The sequence below is a fragment of the Mus caroli genome, unplaced genomic scaffold, assembly GCF_978045245.1.
Source record: "Mus caroli unplaced genomic scaffold, Mus_caroli_1 scaffold_5, whole genome shotgun sequence".
Lineage (NCBI taxonomy): Eukaryota > Metazoa > Chordata > Mammalia > Rodentia > Muridae > Mus > Mus caroli.
Window position 1 is genome coordinate 74,605,158 of NW_028227260.1, and position 22,446 is coordinate 74,627,603.

General features: G+C 36.8%; 1 protein-coding gene across 4 annotated transcripts in view; it reads right to left on the minus strand.

The window, feature by feature from the left end:
* Positions 1 to 2,611: 2,611 nt before the first annotated feature.
* The window catches only part of Klhl15 (kelch like family member 15), a 43,266-nt gene continuing 23,431 nt past the window's right edge, over positions 2,612 to 22,446 (minus strand). For all 4 annotated transcript variants that reach the window (XM_029473269.2, XM_029473267.2, XM_021153401.3 and 1 more), the window contains one exon: positions 2,612 to 7,921. In XM_029473269.2, coding sequence (XP_029329129.1) covers positions 6,812 to 7,921 — 1,110 coding nt within the window. In that variant the 3' untranslated portion in view covers positions 2,612 to 6,811. The remainder of the gene's footprint in view (positions 7,922 to 22,446) is intronic.

Below are 22,446 nucleotides of genomic sequence, written 5' to 3' on the forward strand. Positions count from 1 at the left end.
TTGCACTCACACAATAATTGTGGGGGACTTCAACACCCCACTCTCATCAATGGACAGATCATGGAAACAGAAACTAAACAGAGACACAGTGAAACTAACAGAAGTTATGGACCAAATGGATTTACCAGGTATCTATAGAACATTTCATCCTAAATCAAAAGAATATACCTCCTCAACACCTCATGGTGCCTTCTCCAAAGTTGACCATATAATCAGTCACAAATCAGACCTCATCAAATACAAGAAGATTGAAATAATCCCATGCGCCCTATCAGATCACCACAGACTAAGGCTGGTCTTCAATAACAACATAAATAATAGAAAGCCAACATTCACGTGGAAGCTGAACAACACTCTACTCAATAATAACTTGGTCAAGGAAGGAATAAAGAAAGAAATTAAAGACTTTTTAGAGTTTAATGAAAATGAAGCCACAACATACCCAAACTTATGGGACACTATGAAAGCAGTCCTAAGAGGAAAACTCATAGCTCTGAGTGCCTCCAAAAAGAAACTGGAGAGAGCACACACTAGCAGCTTGACAGCACACCTTAAAGGCTCTAGAACAAAAGGAAGCAAATTCACCCAAGAGGAGTAGACGGCAGCAAATAATCAAACTCCGGGAATGGGTGCATGGGTGGGAGAGTACCATCATAGAGGCAGGTGGAGGGGGAGATGGGATAGAGGGTTTCTAAAGGGGAGACCTGGAAAGGGGAAAACAATTGAAATGGAAATAAAGAAAATATCCAATTTAAATAAAAAGGAGTAAAAAAGCCTATTTCTTGCCTGCTCTCTTTTACTTCATGCTTGCATTTGAGGATGTGAGCTCTTAGCTTCCTGCTCCTGCCACCATGACTGCTTGCTGCCACAGCACTCTGCTATGATGGACACTCATCCTTATGGAACCATAGGCCAAAATAACCTCTCTTCCTTAAATTGCCTTTGGCCACAGTATTTTATCACAGCAATAACAAGGTAACTAATACAGGAGATAATCAAACATGTTCAGTTTGATATGCCAATGAAACACATGTGGAATGTTCAGGAGATGGATGGACCTCTGAGATGAGAAATACATGGATTTTGTTGGTTTGTTCTGTTGGTTTTCAAGGCAGGGTTTCTGTGTAGTCCTGGCTGCCCTCAAACTCTTTTTGTAGTGCAGGCTGCTGGCCTTCAACTCATGGAGCAATCCACCCACCTCTGCCTCCCAAGAAATGCAGATTTAAATACAGAATTAAAGTTGGAGGGGAAGCTGTAGGCATGGCTAAGATTGCATGGGAAGTGTGCAGATAAAGAAAACAGAGCTAAAACCCTGGGAACTCTAATCTCTCATTTATCTGACTCCCTACTGCATTTGCCTGTAACCTACATGGAACCTGCCATGCCACAATAAACACTGAGCTCAGGGTTCACTGTGAACATTCTAACAGGCTAGCCCTAAAGGTCTTTTCATTCAAGGTAGTAAGAGAAGAGACTATGATCTAGGCATGGAGAAAGAATTCTGTACTAGGCTATTGTACAGAATGAATGAAATCAGAGATCCAAATATGTAGTGTGCAGAAGACACAACTAATTCAATGGATGGAAATATGGGTTTCAATGGGGGAGGTGTGTTACTTTTTTATTGCTGTGCTAAAATACCATGACTAAAGAAAATTATAGACAAATTTTGAGCTTACTGTCCCAGGGATTAGAGTCCATGATAGCAGGGCACAAGCAGCAGGCATATGGATGGAGAAGCTGAGGGCTTCCATCTCTATCACAAGCAGGAAAGAGAACTCACTCAAAATGGCAAGCCTTTTGAAATTTCAAAGACTGTCCTCCTTGGCATACTTCCTCCAACAAGACCACATACCTAAGCCTCCCCTTGAGACCAAGTATTCAAATACCCAAGATCATCAGGAGACATCTCCTTCAACCATCACAAAAGCATTTGAGTTGGGTTTCATAAAATAAGTGGATTGACAGTCAGGGAAAGGGAAAGACAATTTGAGGCTGGAGAAGATGAACATTGAAAGATATAGGAACTATTTAAGAACAGACTGCTGGAAGTGATAGAAATAAAAGTTGGAAAATGATCTGAGTGATTCAAGTCTGCAGGAATCCTGCTAAGGTTTCTTAGGGGTCCATGTGAAAGATAGGGGTGTGTGGGTGTTTGTGTGTGTGTGTGTGTGTGTGTGCACATATCCAACTCCTTGACCTAAGGTATCAAATACCTTTAAGAACAATAAAAGAAACAAGTCAGAGAAAACCTAAAGTTCACCAACTGAAGTTGAGGCTTGTATATGCTTTTTCTTAGTTCTATTGTTTCTATTCTGTAAAACCGCAAAACTCTTGTTAGTGCACACCTTTAACTACTTGGCTTTGTTATATCATTCCCATAAATTATTTCACTCTAATGCTCTCTTTTGAATGTTCTGCTGAAAGCATTGGTATAAACAGATCACTTGTCTTGACATGTTGAAGCATAACAAAACATACTCTTTATTAAGTTATTAGTGACTTAAATGTGAAGAACTAAATAAAAGACTAAATAATCAGTTAAAGACATAGTTTTAAAGATTAAAAATATTTTATTTAAACTTTTCTTCATAAACACTTTTAACTTTTTTTCAATTTAAAAACAGAATGGATAGCATAAACATGTTGAATAGATTATATCCACGGCTTGGGAAAAAAAATTACCTGACAAAAAATGTAAAGGCTTTCAAAACATGTATAAAAGGCAAACCTTAAATCATTCTAAGACTTTAATATCGGCCCTAGGATTATTTGACTACTGGCCCCAAAGGTACCTAAAGGTCAAAATATTTTTCTATCGACAAAGTATGCCCAAGAGCATAGGGCATATACAAGTTAGGTTAAAAGAAAAGAAAGGAAAAGAAGAAAAGAAAGGAAAAGAAAAGAAACAGAAAGAAAAGAGAACCTTTCTGGTCACCTCTTCAGAACATTCCTTCAAAAAGTAAACACCCAGTCCTTAATGATATACTGATTAGTAACTTTTAATGCAGCTGTTCCCAAAGAAGTCAAAAGAAAGCCCAAATATATTTTAGGATGGAACAGAACTGCTGGCGTTCTCAAGGCTTCTAATATAATAGTGGGAGTTATACCGATACAAGGAAAGGATGGGATTCCCATGAATGATCTATTCCTGTCTATGCCTATAGGGTATTTGAAGTAATAAACTCTTAGAAACTAACTAGAGGGGGATTTATTTTTTAAGATAAATCTCTTTTTAGAAGATATTTATTCCCAAACCAACTCTAAATGTAATTAAACAAATGTGTGAGCAGTCAAAATGTTTAAAATACAAAAACAAAACAAAACAAGAACTGAAAACATGGTAGACAAACAAGAAAACTGGCACTAGCAGTTTCACTGCTCTATAGCCCTCCAATATTTCTAATTTACACTATTGTCTATGTTGTTTTACTTCAGTCTAAAACTTTAAATTATGTATTCTCAAAAGAGCTAGTCTCTTTTGAGAGATAGCTTATAAACTGAAATAACAATTTATATTATAAACTGAAATGTTATAACCTACACCCACATATACATATATAAAAATAGTCCCACAAAACGTTTGACATGTTTAGATTATGCAGCTCAAATAATTTGTTATAAAATATTTTAAAGCTTAGTTTCATGTAATTAAGACAAAACTCTCCATTTTACTTCTTCCCACACAAGTGTGTGTGTTCTTTACTGTGATTCAAGCAAGCTTCCCAGAATGAGGTGTCCAAAGGTGCTGCTTTAAAAAAGATATGTGAAGGGCTCAGTAAGTATTCATAATTAGAGTAACACACAAAGCAAAGCAATGAGGACGACACAGGAAAAGCTATCAAGAAACGCTAAGCATTCTATAATTCTTTGTCTTTTAGAAACCAGTAGCATTTCTTCCAATACAAAACCTTCAATGTGAGAATCTTGTATTTTATGAAAAGCCTGTAGTGCAAGGATTTTCTTTAACATCAAAACTTGGAAGGTCAAAGACATGTAAAAAAAAATTAATAATAAGTGGTGCCAGGTAAAATACCATTTTAAAAAATCAGCTACTTTTTGTGAAGTCTAGTTTTTAAAATGTGAAATAAAGGATGACAGTTTAAAGATCCCAACAGTTAAACCATATAGTTTCAAACCACTTACTGAGTTTTTCCAGAATGACAACCTTGGTCATATACAATGCATACAGACAAAGTAGTTCCAAATGAAACACAGAAAAGCTTGAAAACACTCTATGAGAAATTCTCCATAGTTTAGTATAACAAAAATAAATCTCTTGCAGCTATTAAACCATAATTTTAAAAGGGAATGTAAAGTTATTTGTGGATTTATAATCTAAATTAGAACTACAGTTTCCTCATACATTCTGAACCCAAGCAATAGCAACTAGTCTTAAAGCTCAAAACTGATTACTGCTAAGGTTATAGTCAGACATGACTTACTTGAAGCTGAACCCAGAATTAGTTCAAGTTAAGATTTCATGAATTTTCTGAAACAATCGTTGACCTTGGCCTTGTATCTTCAAAATGGAAGAGCAAGAATATTCAATTGTTTGTGTAGATGTTAACCTACACAGGACTATGAAGTTGTAACAAAGCAATTACAGAGAACTGCCCCTGGAATATAAAGCCTTTGATACGGGTACCCTGTCTCATGGTCTCTTCTTGGTCGTTTCCAGCAAAAGATATCAAGGCAAATAATGAAGATATTATTTTATTTAAAGCAACACATATAAACTACTAAGTATATTAGAAAACAAGGTGGCTAACCTAATTTATAGTTTCCAAAAGCAAAATAAACGTATTTTTAAAATAAAAAAATTTTACACACATTCTAAGGGAAACTCAAATAACAAATTTTATTTTCAGAAATCAGAAATAAATGAAAGGCCACCTAATGAAAAATGGAAGAATCATATGTAAAAGAAGTCATTATTTTGATTCCTGAAGGGAAGAAAAGGTTTTCCTTTTTAAAAGCTACTTGTATACCTGACACTTTCTAAAACTCTAACACCTCTGCTCTGGTTTTACAGTTTTGAAAATCAGGCTTTGCTCACACTATGAACTGCAGTGTGGAAAGAGGGGGAGAAGAAGAAACCAAAATCTTCACATTTCTATCATTTCACACTTCCATTCTATAGTCAATGGTGCCAGCAGCAAAAATAAAACAAAACAAAGTAACTAGAAAAATTTATACAATAGCAGCCATATAGAAGGCATTGCAATATTGCACCAAAATCAGAGATCTGGCAAGCTATGCCAGGGTTAGCTTTCCTCACACACAGACTACTCACGAGAAAGGGCCGTCAAGCACATCAATTTCAATGATCCACTTACAGATCATTCTTGTTTAATTTTTTTCAGCTATATTTCCTTCCTTCGCATTTAAAGAGTTGAAGTGTACAGCTAATCCTAAACCATTTATTATTATAAACGCCTTTAAAACAACTATTTGAGACTCATTCCAAACTTTCTGGTGACTATCCTTCATGCTAGTAGCTTCCAAAAACTTAAAAAAAAAACAAAAACAAAAACAAAAACAAAAATCAAAAACCCACATTGAGGGTTGACATCTCTCTAGTGCCAAAGACTATTTTTGTACAAACTGAACAAGCAGTTACACCCAAAGTCAGTTCCTTTGACGGTGAGGTAAGGAATGAGTAACACAGTACAACTCATTCCTTACCTCTCAGTCAAAGCTGAGCTCACACTGGAAGAGTTGCTGGCCCACACTCAACACCTGCAGCAGCCTGGAGAGAAACAATGGGAGCCGCACTTCCTTTTCAGGGCTTTTACTTAGGAGTGTGGTATTACCTAATTTTTCTTTAAAAGTGCGTGCATGATGCAGGGTCAGAGCTTGACACGGACCACTCCGAGTCTTATTAAAACAGAGCAATCAACATTAAATGGACTGCAAAGAAAAACATTTTTAAACAAGAAAAAGCATACATCGACATGAAATATTAATGTTTAGTTTTGAAAACAAAATGCCAAACAGTTTTTGTAAAGCCATACATGTTTCAGAACTATGAGTTCAAATTTTACTGAACCAGTATGGACTGACAATAGACTACTTTGATACCAAATGAGGACTCCAGTTATTTTAACTTTCTAAAAACAGTAATACATTAAAGACATTACATCTAAATTTCAACAAGTATGGCGAACTGTCTGTGCAAGTGCACTAGCTTAAAAATATAGAATCGTAACCACGCATAAAAGGAGTGTGCCTTATATATTTATCGGATGTATATGAGTGTGGGTATGCTTTCACTAACGCAATGCACATAAGAGAAGGCAGCTTAGAAATAGTGTTCTGATAGAAAAAACTTTGTAGAAAATTTAAATTTTTGCATTTTCAGCAAAAAGCCATGCAAAAAGGTCAAGAGTTTTAAACTTTTAAATAATAAACCAAAACATATAGCAGACTAAAATAATTTCCAAAGAGTTCAAATAGAGGGACTGAAATCATATCCAGTGACACTTACTGGGTCTTCTCTTAGACGATGCACAAATCCTACACTAACATCTGAAAGAAGTGTTTAAAGCAGAAAATCAACTTCCCAGGTAAGTGGAGCAGTGTATAAACTGCTTTTGGAAGTAGTTTCAAGAGCTAGTGCTTCAAATGAACTTATTGCATGAATCTGAGGCCACTGAAAGGAAAAGAAAGATGCTAGCACAGAATGAAAACTTACAATATTAGACCAATGGCTTTGATAGTAAAACTGGTGAGGTTTTTCTTTATGCTTTTAAACTACTGTATCACAAATGCTTTATTTGCCTTTTCCTTTTTAGGGAGAAAGATGTCATCAGTTGCAACGCCTAACCTCATCCAGTACATAGTCCGGAAAATGAAGGTTGCACACCTGTAAACCATCCAGCTTGCAGGGCATCCGAGGGTACTCATCTTCTTTCCACTTATTTTCATCTGGATCAAAGGTGAGAATGGAATCACTGTAATGACCATTATAACAAAGGCCTCCAAGGACCATTATCTGTTTGTCCAGCACAGTCACACCATGACCACTTCTACCAATTGGCATGGAGGCCAAGATGGTCCACTGATCGGTATCTGGGTTGTACACCTCTGTGGAAGGGCAGCCCTGAGATTCAAAAGAGGCCCTCAAGATCACACAGACACCACCAAAGACATAAAGCTTGCCGTTGTAAGAGATCATCTTGTGAAAACATCTGGCATAATTCATCTTGCTCTTATTCTCCCAGCAGTTGGTGACTACTTGAGTTCTCCTGGTCCGCTGTTCTATAGTCCCTTCTTTACTGGGGTCAAACACACACACCTGTTTAGATGTGGAAGATGAAGTAATTCCTCCAGTGATAAACAACTTGTTATTGAGCACTGTCCCCTCATGTCCGTATTTGTTAACTGGATAAGGATCTACAAATTCCCATTTATCATTAGTGATATCATATCTTTCTGTTGAGTAGAAAGTTTCATCTCTTGTTCTGCCTGCTACAGCATAAATAAACTTTCCAATAACACCAACAGCAAATTCTGAACGGGGTACAGACATGTCTGCCATACGCAGCCAAGAATTTTGTCTTGGATCATACCTGAACACTTTCGAAGAGGCATGGAATTCACCATCAGGGCCTAGTTCTTCTCCACCTAGCAGGAATACAAAATTATTGACAATAGCAAGGCAGTCTGGCCTTAGAGGTACTTGGGGGCCCTCCAGTTCCCACCAGACTCTTGGTTTTTTTAACAGAAGTATTTTGCTATTAACCATGCTATGTCCAATCATTCCTCGGAATACTGTAGTCTGGGGTTTGGCAGAACGAATACGGCTTGATTTCATGTCCAACAAGGGCTGCTGGTGAACATTTTGGAAGTAATTCAATGCTTGGTCAACTTCATATCGGAGCTGCCGGGAGTATCTATAAAATTCTGATGTTTTAACCTAGGAATACAAGTAAAAATATTCAACCAAAAGATAAAGCGTAAACAGAAATCAAACTATTAATGCCTACTAAATGATCCAGATATTATTGTAAGACTCCTTTGCTAAAACTGTGTTTCCTAGCAAAATTATCTACTTTGTTTTCTACAAAGCTTTCTCAATGTAATTATTTTTATAACTTGCATTTAGAATTTTTATAACTTGCATTTAGAATCACATATATATGTTCCCAAGTTTTTAAAAGTAAACAATCTTTAAGGCACAAGTGAATTTTTAAATAGAACAAGAGTTATGGAAAAAGTATACCAGACACCTATTGTAAGGTTAGGCCCTAGGCTACAAGTGGGGATAAGTTCAAACACAGGGCTGCACAGTAGAAAAAAACCACATCTGCAGTTTTCTTAACTAATGATAATATATACCATAAAACAACCTCACGTGCATCATTTGGAGAGTTGTGGTGGTGAGTTAGTGAAAACTTTATATACATATATAATTTCTAGCAGAATTTTTTTACATAAAGACTTTGTCTGTTCAAAGCCAGCCTTGTCTACAGAGTAAGTTCCAGGACAGCCAGAGCTACAGTGAAACCCTGTCTCAAAAAAAAAAAAAACAAGAAACAAAAAAGCACAAAAAGGGGGACTTAGTATGACAGCAATGATTCCTACAGTAATAATTCAGCAAACAATAGGTCAACCTTTCCTTTCTATTTTTGGAACTAGAACTACCCTAAGATATAAAGATAAGTGGGAGAAGTGGTTTATTTCCTCAAAAAAACGTAAGATGTATTTATAAAAATGAAAACATAAATTGGTCAACAGTTTACAAGTATGAACACATCTCTCTGTAGTGGAACTTTAGATATAGGTGTAAGAACTTATCAAATCAACCAAAATACCCAAGAAATCCTTTGTAAAAGAGGATGCTAGAAACCTAGAAACCAGTGGGGGGGGGGGGGAGATCCTGCTTGTTAATGACAAGGAGGCAGGAAGATCTTACATTTGAACAGGAGAAATGAAACAGTGTGGAAAGAGAGAAAATCTCTAAGATGAGAGCAAGAGATGGATCTTTGTAGTGAGTACTTGCCTACTATGCGGCAAGGTCTTGGGTGCCTTCTTCAGCAATGGAAACAAGTCTACAGAAGTCCATGACTAACAAGTAGAAAAGTGAAAACTTTAATGTGATTTGTGGATTTAAACTTGAGGAATTACACAAGAGTGGTGGATCATCAATATGAGAAAAGCAGCTAGCTTAGGAAAAGTGTTCAATTCCCTGGCAGGGTGCTAAATGAGTAAACTTCTGAGAGTGTGGAAAACACAAAATGAGAGCTCAAGAAAAAGTCAAAAGCAGGCAAATGAGATATTTTTCTCCTCCCTTCTTAGGTTTCTTTCATTAATCTATCCTATCATTAATTCTCTCAGATAAGTCCAAAATGATAGACAATACAATAAGCAATCAAAGTTAAATGTTTTCTTAACTGTATTCAATATAACTGATTTCCTCTGTAATTCCAGGCATTGCATTTCTTTCATATGGAGGTTCTCTCTCCATGGGCTTCACTAAACTAGCAAAGGCAGAACGTTCAGCTTGTCTAATTCCAGAAGATGGGAAACAGGAGCTGGGTTGGGGATTTTGCATGTATAGATCTTGCTAAATTATTCCACCTGTGAAAGAACAGTAACAATCCCTGATTTCCTGCTAAGAAAATTGAGGCTTAGGATATTAAGTGGCTTGCTCAAACTATTTATATATCTAAAAGTGGTAGATCTGGGATCCGAAGACAACTTTACTCTGAAGTTCATATAACTTCCAGCATGTCAGGAATACAGCTTCTGTTGTTTTAGAAAAAAAATCCTTAACATATGCATTAATTTAAAAAAAAAAAAAGCAAGAGACTGGACCTAATGAATCTTTTCAAAGAAACTATAACTGTCTTTAAAAAAAACTATCACTTAGGAGGCAGAGACAGGTGGATCTCTGTGAGTCTGGGAACAGCCTGGTCTACAACCAAGCTTCAGGACAGTCAGGGCTGTTAAACAGCGAAACCCTGTCTTTAAAAAAAAAAACATACAAATAAAACCAAACAAACAAACAAAAACTACGAGTCATGCCTGGTGTGTTGGTGCACGCTTTGTGATCTTGGCACTTTGGAAGGAGAAGCAAGGGGCTCAGAACTGCAAGGCAATCTTTGACTACATAGAAAATCTGAAGCCAGCCTGGGCTACATACAATTCTGTCTCAAAAAACAAACAAACAAACAAAAAAAAACAATCAAAAAATCCCTACACATTCAGCTCAATTCTTTCTAGCAACACAATTGTAGAAAATTTCAGCAAATAAAAACTGTAAATGAGGGAGGCAGGAGAGATGGTTCAGTGGTTACAAGCACTGACTTCCAGAGGTCCTGAGTTCAATTCCCAGCAACCACATGGTGGCTCATAACCTTCTGTAATGGGGTCTCATACCCTCTTCTGAAGAGAGCAACAGTGTACTCACATACATAAAACAAATAAATAAATAAATCTTTAAAAAAAACATTTAGAAAATGTAAATGAATGATTACAAAAAGGAAAAATATGAAAAAGATGCCCAAACTTTTGCTAGTTTTACCTCACATTTAAAAACACCAGTGAAGAACCAGAGAAAAAAAACCTGAGCTTCAATCTCTTATGAAAAACAAACGGGATAGTGATTCTGTTTTAGAAAATCCTTAAATAACATTTACTAAGGATAACTATTATTTATTAACATGGAAAATGCTCACAAAATATTCAGTCAGTTATTTTATTGGTACTGAGGACTGAGCTCAGGTCCTGAATGCCAGGCAAGCATCTACCAACCTACCAACTAAGGTTCTGCTCACTGTCTAAAGAACAGTACCCCGGCACTACAGCAATTAAATACACTTATGTATGTTTATTTATGTTAATACTGACTCTCTCTGGAATTTCACAAACATTTTTGGTTCTTTGTTTATTGTATATCAGACTTTTTTTTTTTAATTTCCACTTTAAAACAGGTCTCAAAGAGTTGGGGGTATATAGCTCAATGGAAGGGCACTTGCCTAGCATATGTAAGCCCTGGGTTTGGTTCCTAGTACCCTGAAAAAAATTTAAAACCATTAAAAGTCTACTTCAAGCCAGGCATGGTGGCACATACCTGGAATCTAATCCCAGAAGGCTGAGTAGAAGCCAGCCTGGATTACCTAGTGAAATCCTATCTGGAGATGTGGAGCAGAGGGGCAGACATAGTAGTTTAAAACTTCATTAGCAAAAATGAGTATTTTCCCATTTTCCTTTCCTATTCATTTTTTCTATAAATTCCCTAAAAAAAGTGCTTTATCCATTTATCATTTCCTTACTGATTTGTTGGAATGAAAAGTCCATACTCAAGTAAGTCAACAAGAATTAACATGATGAAAGGTATAATCCTCCAGTCAGAAAGATAAAGAGTTTAAGAACATCTTCAGCTATATAGGAAAATGGATGCCAGTGTGAGCTACAGGAAACCCTATCCTGAGAAAAGAAAAGAGGGATGGACAGACAGATGAAGGAAAAAAGAAAAAAACATAAAACTAAATTAACAAGAACTACAAATCTCAAATTACATACTTAAGTTATCTACGGTGTACAACCAGTGGTCTGGGTACTACACAATTTCCAAACTATAGAAGTTTGTCCAGTATAGAGATTAAACATCTTGTCAAGCAATCCAGTATGGAGATTAATCATTCAATTTAGAAAAGTTCTGAATTGGGAACACATTAGTAGTACAACTCTGGAGTTTTAGTATTACTCGGGTAGCACTAGCGCCTATGCTTCTTACCTCCTCTGTGGCAGATGACTGAAAGAGCCAATGTGTACAGGATCTACATTGCTTTCTGTCATGTGCCTATGTAGCAAAATCATTAGCTGCTATGTTAGCAGTTAGTCTCCAGAGTAAGGTAGAAATGAGAGGAACCTACTTTGGACCAAACCCTGAAGTAGAAACTTGGTTAGTGATGTACTAACAGACTACTACTCTACAGAAAGCAGCCTTGTTGTTTGGAGATGGAGAAAGGAAAAAGGTTTGCATACTAGACAGGTAGCTTTCAAGGTTTTTCAAAAGAAAACTTTGCAAGGAAACTTGGGAAGGCTTGGAGGCAAAACACACTGATAAGAGGGAAAAAAGTTTAAAAACTGATGCAGTGCCCATAGAGTTATCCAGAATTCAGATGTTAAATAAGCTCATGGAGCAAATATTATAGAGTGGAATGAAACTGTAAGAATGAAGGAATATATGCTGGTACTTTACAAAATACCAGATACTAAGCAAACAACAGCTTAGAGAAAGTAAAAGCTAGAAGACAAAGTAAAGTCTGTCCCCCATGAACTACTTAATGTATTAATAACAACAAAGAGGAAAAGCCTCAGGTGGCACACACCTTTAATCCCAGCCCTTGGAAGAGATAGATGGACCTCTGCGACTTCTAGATATACATAACAAGTTTCAGGCTAGCCAGAGACCCTATCTCAAAGAAAAAAAATAACAGAATGAACTATAGTGTTTACCATTATTTTTACTGCTTATATATGGCATGTGAATATATAACGTACTGACAGATGTTCAAAATGTTAAATGAGGAAAAGCAATGACCACTACACATAATCTCAAACAATAAAAATCAGTTGTTCTACAGTTGAAAGCATATATGGGGTCTGTATACGTGTTCAGTACTCAACTACCAGCAAGCTCTTGGGGTCTACCCCGTTTTGATTCTTTCTATATAGGTTAGAATTGGGGTCAGAATATGCAATTTTTACAAGGATCAGAGCCTTCTTTTGTACAAATCAGTAAGAAGGTATCTATTTCTCCCAAACCAGGACAACTGGACCTCTGGAGTTGATAAGCCTTCTGCTACTGGAGGCAGTTCAGTTGTGGTTACCAGCAGGAACAATAGATGGGGATTCCAATGTCTCAGAAGGCTAGGCTAGATGACCTGACACATTCTAACCCTGGCTCTTAGAGATCTCATCAAACTGGTCTACCTTACCTGCTTTGGGAATCATTTTCCAGTCTTGCATTTTATACCCAATCTTCTACTTTCTTTGTCCTCTTCCCCATTCATTCTATTGTGCTCCTTTGAAACCTGGGTTCCAAAGAACTTAAGAGATGCACTTCAATTCTATGTTTAAGTTCAATCAAAGTGTTCTACCTCTAAGTCCCCAATAACAGAATTCATGCCTTTTAAAATAACTAATTCAAAGATCTTCCAACAAAAGAAATTTAGTTCCTATTTCTTTCAGCCAAAGCAAATTCTAGATCTGCTTTGTTCTTTCCCTAAAACTACTTAAAGCTGTGCTTTTCAAAACTACTCAATATCAACAAACACAACCAATTCCTTCTTTCATTGTGGAGCTAAAACTAATGCCTCTAAATCTTGGCCTAAGTAATTTTATACGCACAAGCATGCACTCTACTTTAAAACAAAAAACATAGGGATGAAACGGTATGAAAGAAATCCTTGAAAGTGTATTCATGATGAGACATACCCCCAAAACAAATGCAATTCATCTTTTCAAAAAACAAACAAAAAAAGGCATTTCTCCCATCATTCATTCCTCATGTAACAGCTTAGCCACCTGTATATCAGGCACTCTCAAAAGACAATTATAGAAAGGATGACATATCTTTCATGTTTTGAAATACTTTCCTTCTCTATTCATAAAAAGCTGTCTTGTTTTAATACTTGGAAAGATTATCACTTTCCTATTTTCATAAGTTAAGAATTTTATATACAAGTAGCATTTTGTTTTAAAATAAAATCCAGGGACATATGAATAACCTCTTAATAACAGTGATCTGAATCTTTAGTTGGCCATTTCCTCTTTCCAATTTAATATAATCATGTGCATACATATATGCATAGTTAGGAAAGGAAGAAATATGACAAAGGATTAATTCTGATTGTAGTTCCTTAAAAATGTTGAAACAGCTAGTCATTAGAACAGAGTAAAAATTGTTTCTTCTTAAAATATAGAATCCATTTTTAAATAAGCAAATTTAAAAGGTAACGTGTTTTTATTACCTGTAGTTGTGAGAAGTAGAATGAACTTGTACTGTACTAAGCACTTCCCTATAGTAAAGGGAATATAATTATATTACTAGATTTAGCTCAAAATCTGTGGTTTCAAATATCTACCAAAACTGACTACAGTCTAAATCTTAGGTTTTTAAACAACAAATTTAAGATACTATCAACTATTTCATGTTTTCAATCATCCTGGTGATCAAACTCAAGACTACAGATATGATAGACAAGTTCTCTTCCACTAAGCTATACAGCCCCAGCGATGAAATAATTTTTAATGTCTAATATATTTTCACCAAACCAAAGCAAATGTTCTATATTAATATTTCTTTCAGTGTGAGACTCTTTAGATGTTTTCTTCCTTATAGGAAACAGCTGCATGAACAGATACTTCTGACCCTTCCTACATCCAAAAATGCTAACCTAAATCTCAGAATGATGGGTGCAAAAAGTATCATGTGCAAGCTTATATCTTGGTTGTAAATTTCATCCTCACTTCTCTATCAGGATCCAATCTTCTAAAGTGAAAATCTGAAAATAAAAATACAGTACTACCATGGGGCTTATGCAAAAACAGATCTTATTTTTTTAGAAACCACGACTGCCATTTCGTTTCATTTTGGGGTTTTGGTGGTGGTAGTGATTGGCTAGTTTTATAAGATAGGGTCATACTATATAACCTTGGCTGGCCTGGAACTATGTAGCTTAGTCTGGTCTTGCACATCCTCCTACCTCAGCTTCTCAGGTACTAGGAAGTGACATCATACCTGGTTCATTTGATAAAAGTTTTTTTTGTTCTTTTGTTTTTTTGAGACAGGGTTTCTCTGTGTAGCCCTGGCTGTCCTGGAACTCACTTTGTAGACCAGACTGGCCTTGAACTCAGAAATCCGCCTGCCTCTGCCTCCCAAGTGCTGGGATTAAAGGCGTGCGCCACCACCGCCCAGCTTGATAAAAGTTTTGATTCTTAGTAAAATTTGGGGTAGTCTTTTATGTGTTGTACTAGAAAACTACCATGTCAAAGTCTTTATGAAATGCTCAGGGGGATAAGGGTGTGGTTCAGTGATAAAAGTCCTAGCCTAGTATTCATAAGGCCCCGAACTTTGCTCTCAGAAGCAGAAAATATTCAGGATCAAAACTAAAGCTTATATTTATGTGAAATAAAAAGCTAGATGCACCCAACAGTGGTGGTGCATACCTTTAAGGGAGGAAGAGGCAGGTGGATCTCTGTGAGTTCAGGGCCAGCCTGGTCTATAGAGCAAGTTCCAGGACAGCCAGGACTACACGAAGAAATCCTGTCTCCAAAAACAAAAACACAACAAAAAAGCTAAAAGTAAAATGCCTTTTATTAAATAAAACCTTTGTCCTAAAAACAAAATACAGTGATGAAAAGTAAATTCCAATTAGGTGCGGATCCTTTCAAGCTGTAGTTCTCTGATGCTCAGCTCTTTGTATCAGAGAAGGATGGGTTCCAGAACTTTATGCTGATGCTCCTATCTCTTAAAATGGCAGAGTTAACATTTAGTGGTCATTCATGCTCCAGCATGCTCTAAACTATCTCTGGATTGCTTTAATTTCTTTACAACTTCAGTATGACAGAGCACTGTCAGAAACAGTGCATAAAAGTAGGAAATCATTTAAAAACAGTTCTTAATATTTGAGTAGCTACCAGATTAAAGATTAAATAATCTGAAAGTTAAAAAATAGAAGTTAATAGTTTTTTAAAGCTGTTTTCTTTCTCCTTTTTAAAAAAGATTTATTTATTTATAATGTATACAGTGATCTGCCTGGATATATGCCTGCAAGCTAGAAGATGGCACCAGACCTCATTACAGATGATTGTAAGCCACCACGTGGTTGCTGGGAATTGAACTCAGGACCTCTGGAAGAACAGTCAGTGCTCTCAATCTCTGAGCCATCTCTCCAGCCCAAGTTAATAATTTTTACTGTAATTGCACTAATATTTAAATATCACAAATAAGTTCTAGAACTTATAACTTGAAGGATAATTTTCTATTTACAGAATCATTCTCTACTCTCTCTCTCTCTCTCTCTATATATATATATATAGAGAGAGAGAGAGAGAGGCAAGAAAGCCAAATAAAAGATTTAGTCATAAAACTTCTCCAATGGAGACAGGCATGTGATGGGGAGGTATGGGATGTGGAACAGTCAGAGGATGGATGGGGGGGGGGAATAAAATATGAAGTGTAAAAAATAAATTAATTTTAAAAAATAAAATAAAATGGAGACCTATGCCAGAAAGAAAGAAAGAAAGAAAAGAAAAGAAAAGAAAAGAAAAGAAAAGAAAAGAAAAGAAAAGAAAAGAAAAGAAAAAAGGAAAACTTAATTTCAGTGAGTCATGAAGTAGTGCTGCTTAGGGAAATGTGTCTAGTTTTTTGGTAATAAATTTAAAAATGATTACTTCAAACCAGGTAGTGGTGGCACACACCTTTAATCCCAGAATTCAAGAGGCAGAAGCAGGTGGATCTCTTGAGTTGGAGACCAGTTTGGTCTACAAAGGGAGTTCCAAGACAGCCAGGGTTACACAACCTGTCTCAAAACAAAAACAAAAAATAAATAAAAGACTTCAAGGCCTAAAATATAAACATTCCCCTTGTTCCTAACCTTTTCTCCAGTCATTTTGACACTTGACCTTTCTTAAACTTTTCCCAGCAATGGTAATGAACCCAGAGGCTTGCCTCCACACTAGGACAAGCTCTCTACACATTCTGTCCCCTTTAACTCTTTCATTTTCTGTTTTTCTACCATCTCTTCCAATTTATTAAAAAGGGTTACTTCTCTTCCAGATCAGCAAAGAGGGCCTTACACTCCCGATTTTGTTTCATTTTTCTTATTGAAATGCTTTTTCTTTGAAAACAGTGTCTCACATAGCCGTCACTGACCTCGCCCTCACTGAGATCTACCATGCCTGGCCCAAGCATCAACTTTCAAACTCCTGTTTTCAAGAGATTCCTGTCTACTTACTACACCCCCCTAACACACTGCTTTTCCCAAGGCTCTAACAGCTGTCAACATCTAGGCTTCTGACATTGTTGAAAAAACTGTGAGCCCAACTGAATCCAAGTCAGAGGGAGAAAAAAAAAAAAGGCACTCTGTATGCACAGCAGACTTTAAAGCCTAAAAAACACTGTGGGTCATTTTTTTCAAACTGCATATGGGTTAATTCCAGGCATCTAAGCCTATGGAGCCTGGGAGTGAGGATTAGCAAAAAGGAGACTGATGTAACTGAGAAAACTCACTTAACATTGGCCTAGTTCCCAAAAGAAAATACACCCATTATTGTTTTTACTCGAAGGGCTAGATGAGCTAACTGTTCATATAAGCAATTTCAAATTCTAGCTCCATAAATACTATTTAATATCTAAAGATGATTTTAAACTTTTTCAAGCACAACTCAAGCTTATTAGAATTTCTGGTCAAATGCTCATTTTTTTTCCTTTAAAAATATTTTTTACAGGGCTAGAGATGGCTTCATAGGTAAGAGTACTGGTTATATAAGAAAAAGTCTGAGTTCAAATCCCCCAGTACCCATGAAAAACCTCAATATGGCCAACATTGGGGGTCAGAGAACAGCAGGTTCCAGGAGCTCACTGGCTGGCCAGCCAGCCTGGCCAAAACGGCAAGCTTTAAGTTTAGCAAGAGACTCTGTCTCAAAATCTAAGGTGGAAAGTGATAGAAGACTTCTGATATCCTCCTCTAGCCTCTATGTACATGTACACAGACTCCTACATAATACACAAATACTTAATACACATGTGCACATACAATACATATACACGGGCTGATAAGATGGCTCAGCGGTTAAGAGCACTGACTGCTCTTCTGAAGGTCCTGAGTTCAAATCCCAGCAACCCATAGTGGCTCACAACCATCTGTAATGAAATCTGGTGCCCTCTTCTGGTGTGTCTGAAGACAGCTACAGTGTACTTACATATAATAAATAAATAAATCTTTAAAAAAAAATACATATACACATGAATTGTCAACTACAACACTGTTTCTTATGTATTTCTAAAATTCTGAGGGCTACAGGGAAATTTCCACATATTCTAGCTCTAATTGAAGTCATTAGATATAAACAAAGTTTTTTCAGAGGTTTTGATTAAACAATGTTAAGATTACAAATAACAGTTTGGTAGCTGGACATAACTTTTACTTAGGACAAGAACCAGATTAGTCAACATGTTCCAAAACATACATGAAGGGATTACAGAGAGCAAGAATAGCATCTTCGCTTTATTGCATGGGCTGTACTTCAATGAATAAGAATATCATACCCCAAGCATGAGATCAAGAACAGTGTTAACAGTCCACTGAATGCTGTGTACATCAACTACATTGATGGAGAAACTGTGGAGGGTTAGTGTTTAATGGAAAGCACTGACAGCTACTATATTCTAAGGTATACTTCAGATACTCAAACTTTCATCCTTGAATTCTACCAGTTTCTAAGTGACTTCAGGATGCTTTATAGCCTTATTTTAAAATGTTGCTTTGATTTTTGAGTGTGTCTGCATATATGTATGTGGAGGCCAGAGATCGACCTTGGATGCAAGTCTTCTGGAATTATCCACCTGTTTTTGAAACAGGATTTCTCACTGGCCTAAAATTGGCAATTTAGCCTAGGCTGGGCAGCAAGTGCCCAGGGTTCTGCCTCCTGTATATTCAGATTATAAATGTGCAATATCAAAGTGGGCTTTTTATTCTACCTCCACCCCCACATGGGTTCTGGGAATCAAACTTGGGTCCTTATGCTTGCATGGCACTATACCAATTGAGCTATTTCCCCAGACACCAAAATATAAGTTTGCTGTTATTATTTGGTTTAGGTTTGTTTTGTTTTTTGAGATAGAGTCTCACTTTGTAGCTCCTGAAACTATGTAGACCAAGCTGGTCTTGAAATCACATAGATCTGCGTGGCTCTGCCTCCTAAGTGCTGGGCTTATAAAGGTGTGCCCACCATGTCTGGCTCAAATTGAAGCTTTTAACTCTAGGTGAACATTATGACACAGGCCTGTAATTTCATAATTCAAAAAAGCCAAGACAGGAGAACTGCCACAAATTAAGCCATCCTGGGCTAGCTAGAATGAGATCCTGCCTTAAAACATCAAAGTGTTAGAAAGCTTTTCTGAAGCATTGTTTTCACTGACTCTTGAATTAATTTTCACTAATAAAGGCATATTTTAAACTAGCAAAATTGCCAGAGTGGTAAATATTCTATTACATGTATGTGGGGATGTACATGCCACTGTATGTGGGTGAAGGCCAGAGGACAACACTCTCCTTCCACCATGTAGATTCCAGGGATTGAACTCAAGTCATCAGGCTCGGCAACAAGCACCTTTACCCATTGAACCATCTTGCCAGCCTAAAGTAGTCTTAATTTTTATAAAAATAAAGATTTATAAAGTCTATTACCAGTGATAGAAAAGTACTATTCTAAGTTCTATACATACAACAAATATACATTATGACCTTTTCTCCTTAAAAACATTAGCTGTGCATTTTAAAAACTCTAGGGACTCATATAGCCCAGTGGCAGAGTATATGCCCTTGGGTGTGCTAGCACACAAAAATTTTTTAAATTTTATAGAGATCCAATTTGGGGGTAAAACAGTGAATTATGCATAATCAACAAGGAAAAAAGCACACTATGGAGTCTGAATATCATGAGGTAGTTCATAAAACAAAGTACTTAAAATAAACATGATGGGTTTATATAAAGCAGAAAACATCTATACTGTCTGCTTCCTTAAACACAGCCACTAAAACTAAACAGAAAGGTGAACTAATCTGGTTTTCTATCTTCATAGGACTTAATAATTTTGAAGTTAATTTATATCAATGTAGTATCAAGAGGGCCAACGGCATGCTGAGTCTTACCTATGAACATTTATAATTTATGAGAATGTTCCAGGCTCACAAATGTTAAAATATGGACTTGCATTTGCCTAGAATGTGGAAGACCCTGGCTCACTCCTCAGCACCACCAAAATAAAAAATGTTAACATGGCACTAGACTATTTTGTCATTATTTTCTGGTTTTATGAAACAAGATCCTATACTATAGCTCAGGCTGGCCTCAAACTCAAGGCAATACTCCTGCCTCAGCCTTCCAAGTACTAGAATCACAGGAGTGAACCACCTATGTCACTGTTTAAAAAAACAAAAAAACACAAAAAACCAGCAACAGATATGTTTCTAACCAATAATTTAACAATTTTGTTGCCAATAAGATTTTTTGTATAAAATGTAATTTTGCCAAAATGTATTTACTTAATTTATTCTATTTATATATGTGTGGGCACATGCATGTGCATGCCATGGCATGTGCAAAGGTCAGAAGACAACTTTTGGAAGTCAATTCTGTCCTTCCACCACTTAGGTTCCAGGGATGGAACTCAGGTTTTCAGCCATCTGCCAAACCCAGTATTGTTTCTTTTCTTTAAGCACAACATGGTGGCACATGCCTTTAGTCCTATCCCTCCAGAAGCAGAGGCAGGAAGATAACTAAGTTCTATGCTAGCCTGTTCCACAGAGCAAGTTCTAGGACAGCCAGGGATACACAGAGAAACCCTATCTCAAAGGAAAAAAAGAAAAGAAAAGAAGAGAAGAGAAGAGAAGAGAAGAGGAGAAGAGAAGAGAAGAGAAGAGAAGAGAAGAGAAGAGAAGAGAAGAGAAGAGAAGAGAAGAGAAGAGAAGAGAAGAGAAAAAAGGAAAGGAAAGGAAAGGAAAGGAAAGGAAAGGAAAGGAAAGGAAAGGAAAGGAAAGGGAAAAAGAAAACAACAACAAAAAGCCAGCAAAGTAGAGTGGGTCACAATTGTAATGGTAATGAATGGTAATGAAGCTAAGATCGGAGGACTGACTCAAGTCCAAGTCTAGCCTAGGCTATACAGTGAGTTCCAGCCAAACCTGGGCTACCAAATGAGACCCTGCCACAAAACAAAATTAAAGCAAATCTTTACTGAAATGCACTGTGATAACTGGCCTTATCTTTGTTAACATTTAAATCTTTACTGAAATTCATTGTGATAACAGGCCTTATCTTTTTCTTAATGGATGCAAAGGTCATCAAAGCTAGTAAAAAATACATGCCAAAGATATATGCTTAAGTAAAAATTGAAATTACAGTTTAGTTTCAAAACTAAGGATCTGAGCCGGGCGTTGGTGGTGCACGTCTTTAATCCCAGCACTCAGGAGGCAGAGGCAGGTGGATTTCTGAGTTGGAGGCCAGCCTGGTCTACAGAGTGAGTTCCAGGACAGCCAGGGCTACACAGAGAAACCCTGTCTCAAAAAGCCAAAAAAAAAAACCAACTAAGGATCTGAAACAGACAAAAACAAATCATGATTTTAAACAACTATGTTTTAAAAGAAACAAGATCTAACTTGGAATATACCTCAATAGTCGAGTGCTTCTTATGTGAAGACCTGGGTCCAACCCCCACCAAGCATCACAAAATTTAAATTAAAAAGATTCTGAAATTGTTAGATTTAATTATATAGTAAAAAAAATGTGCTTTCATACCTTATAGTCTTTCAGGATTATGAATTTCTTAGTTTTCGTTGTTGTTGTTGCTGTTGTTCATGCTAGCACTTTAGAATTCCTATTAATAACTTCTAAATGACCCAAGGTGGATCAGCATGCATCACAAACCTCCAGGAACTCTCACTAGTCTAGCAGCTTTAAGAAAGATTCTAAAGCCACAGTGGTAGTGCACACCTTTAGTGCCAGCACTTGGGAGGCAGAGAGGCAGGAGGATTTCTGAGTTCGAGGCCAGCCTGGTCTACAGAATGAGTTCCAGAACAGCCAGGGCTACATAGAGAAACCCGTGTCTCAAAAAAACAAAAAACAAAAAACAAAAAACAAAAAGGAATAATATTCCTAATCTTTCTGAACCTTTTCCCCCCTAAAAAATGGGAATATTTGGACTCTATGTGGGAAACATTTACTTAGTGCAGAACCTGGCACAAACACCATGTATGTCTGTGTGTCTCTATGTTATACGGTATTACAATAAACAGTACAGATGCCTTTGGGGAACTCAGGGAATCTGGAAGCCTTGGCCTGTGGTGACTGGCCACAGCACAAAATGAAGCAGTGTGCTGAGCTGAGAAAAATTCAGAAGGGATTATGGGGAAGAATGCAGTGGAATAAACCTAGTGATTTCAACCCAGCTAGAGGGCATCCTTCCGATTCCTGAGCCTGAGACTGGAAACTGAGGAACTGAATGAATGCCTCTTTCTTTCTTTCTTTCTCTTCTAAGATGCCACAGCTCAGATCTGAAGGCTACTGTTTCAGGAAGAAGCTCCGCCCCAAAGTTCTGTATAGGTGTTTATTTTCGAGAAGACAGAAAAAGGATCCTGAAAAAAAAAAAACCCATGCTATATTCATTAACCACACCATAAAATCTTTAGGTCTAGGGCTTCTTTAACA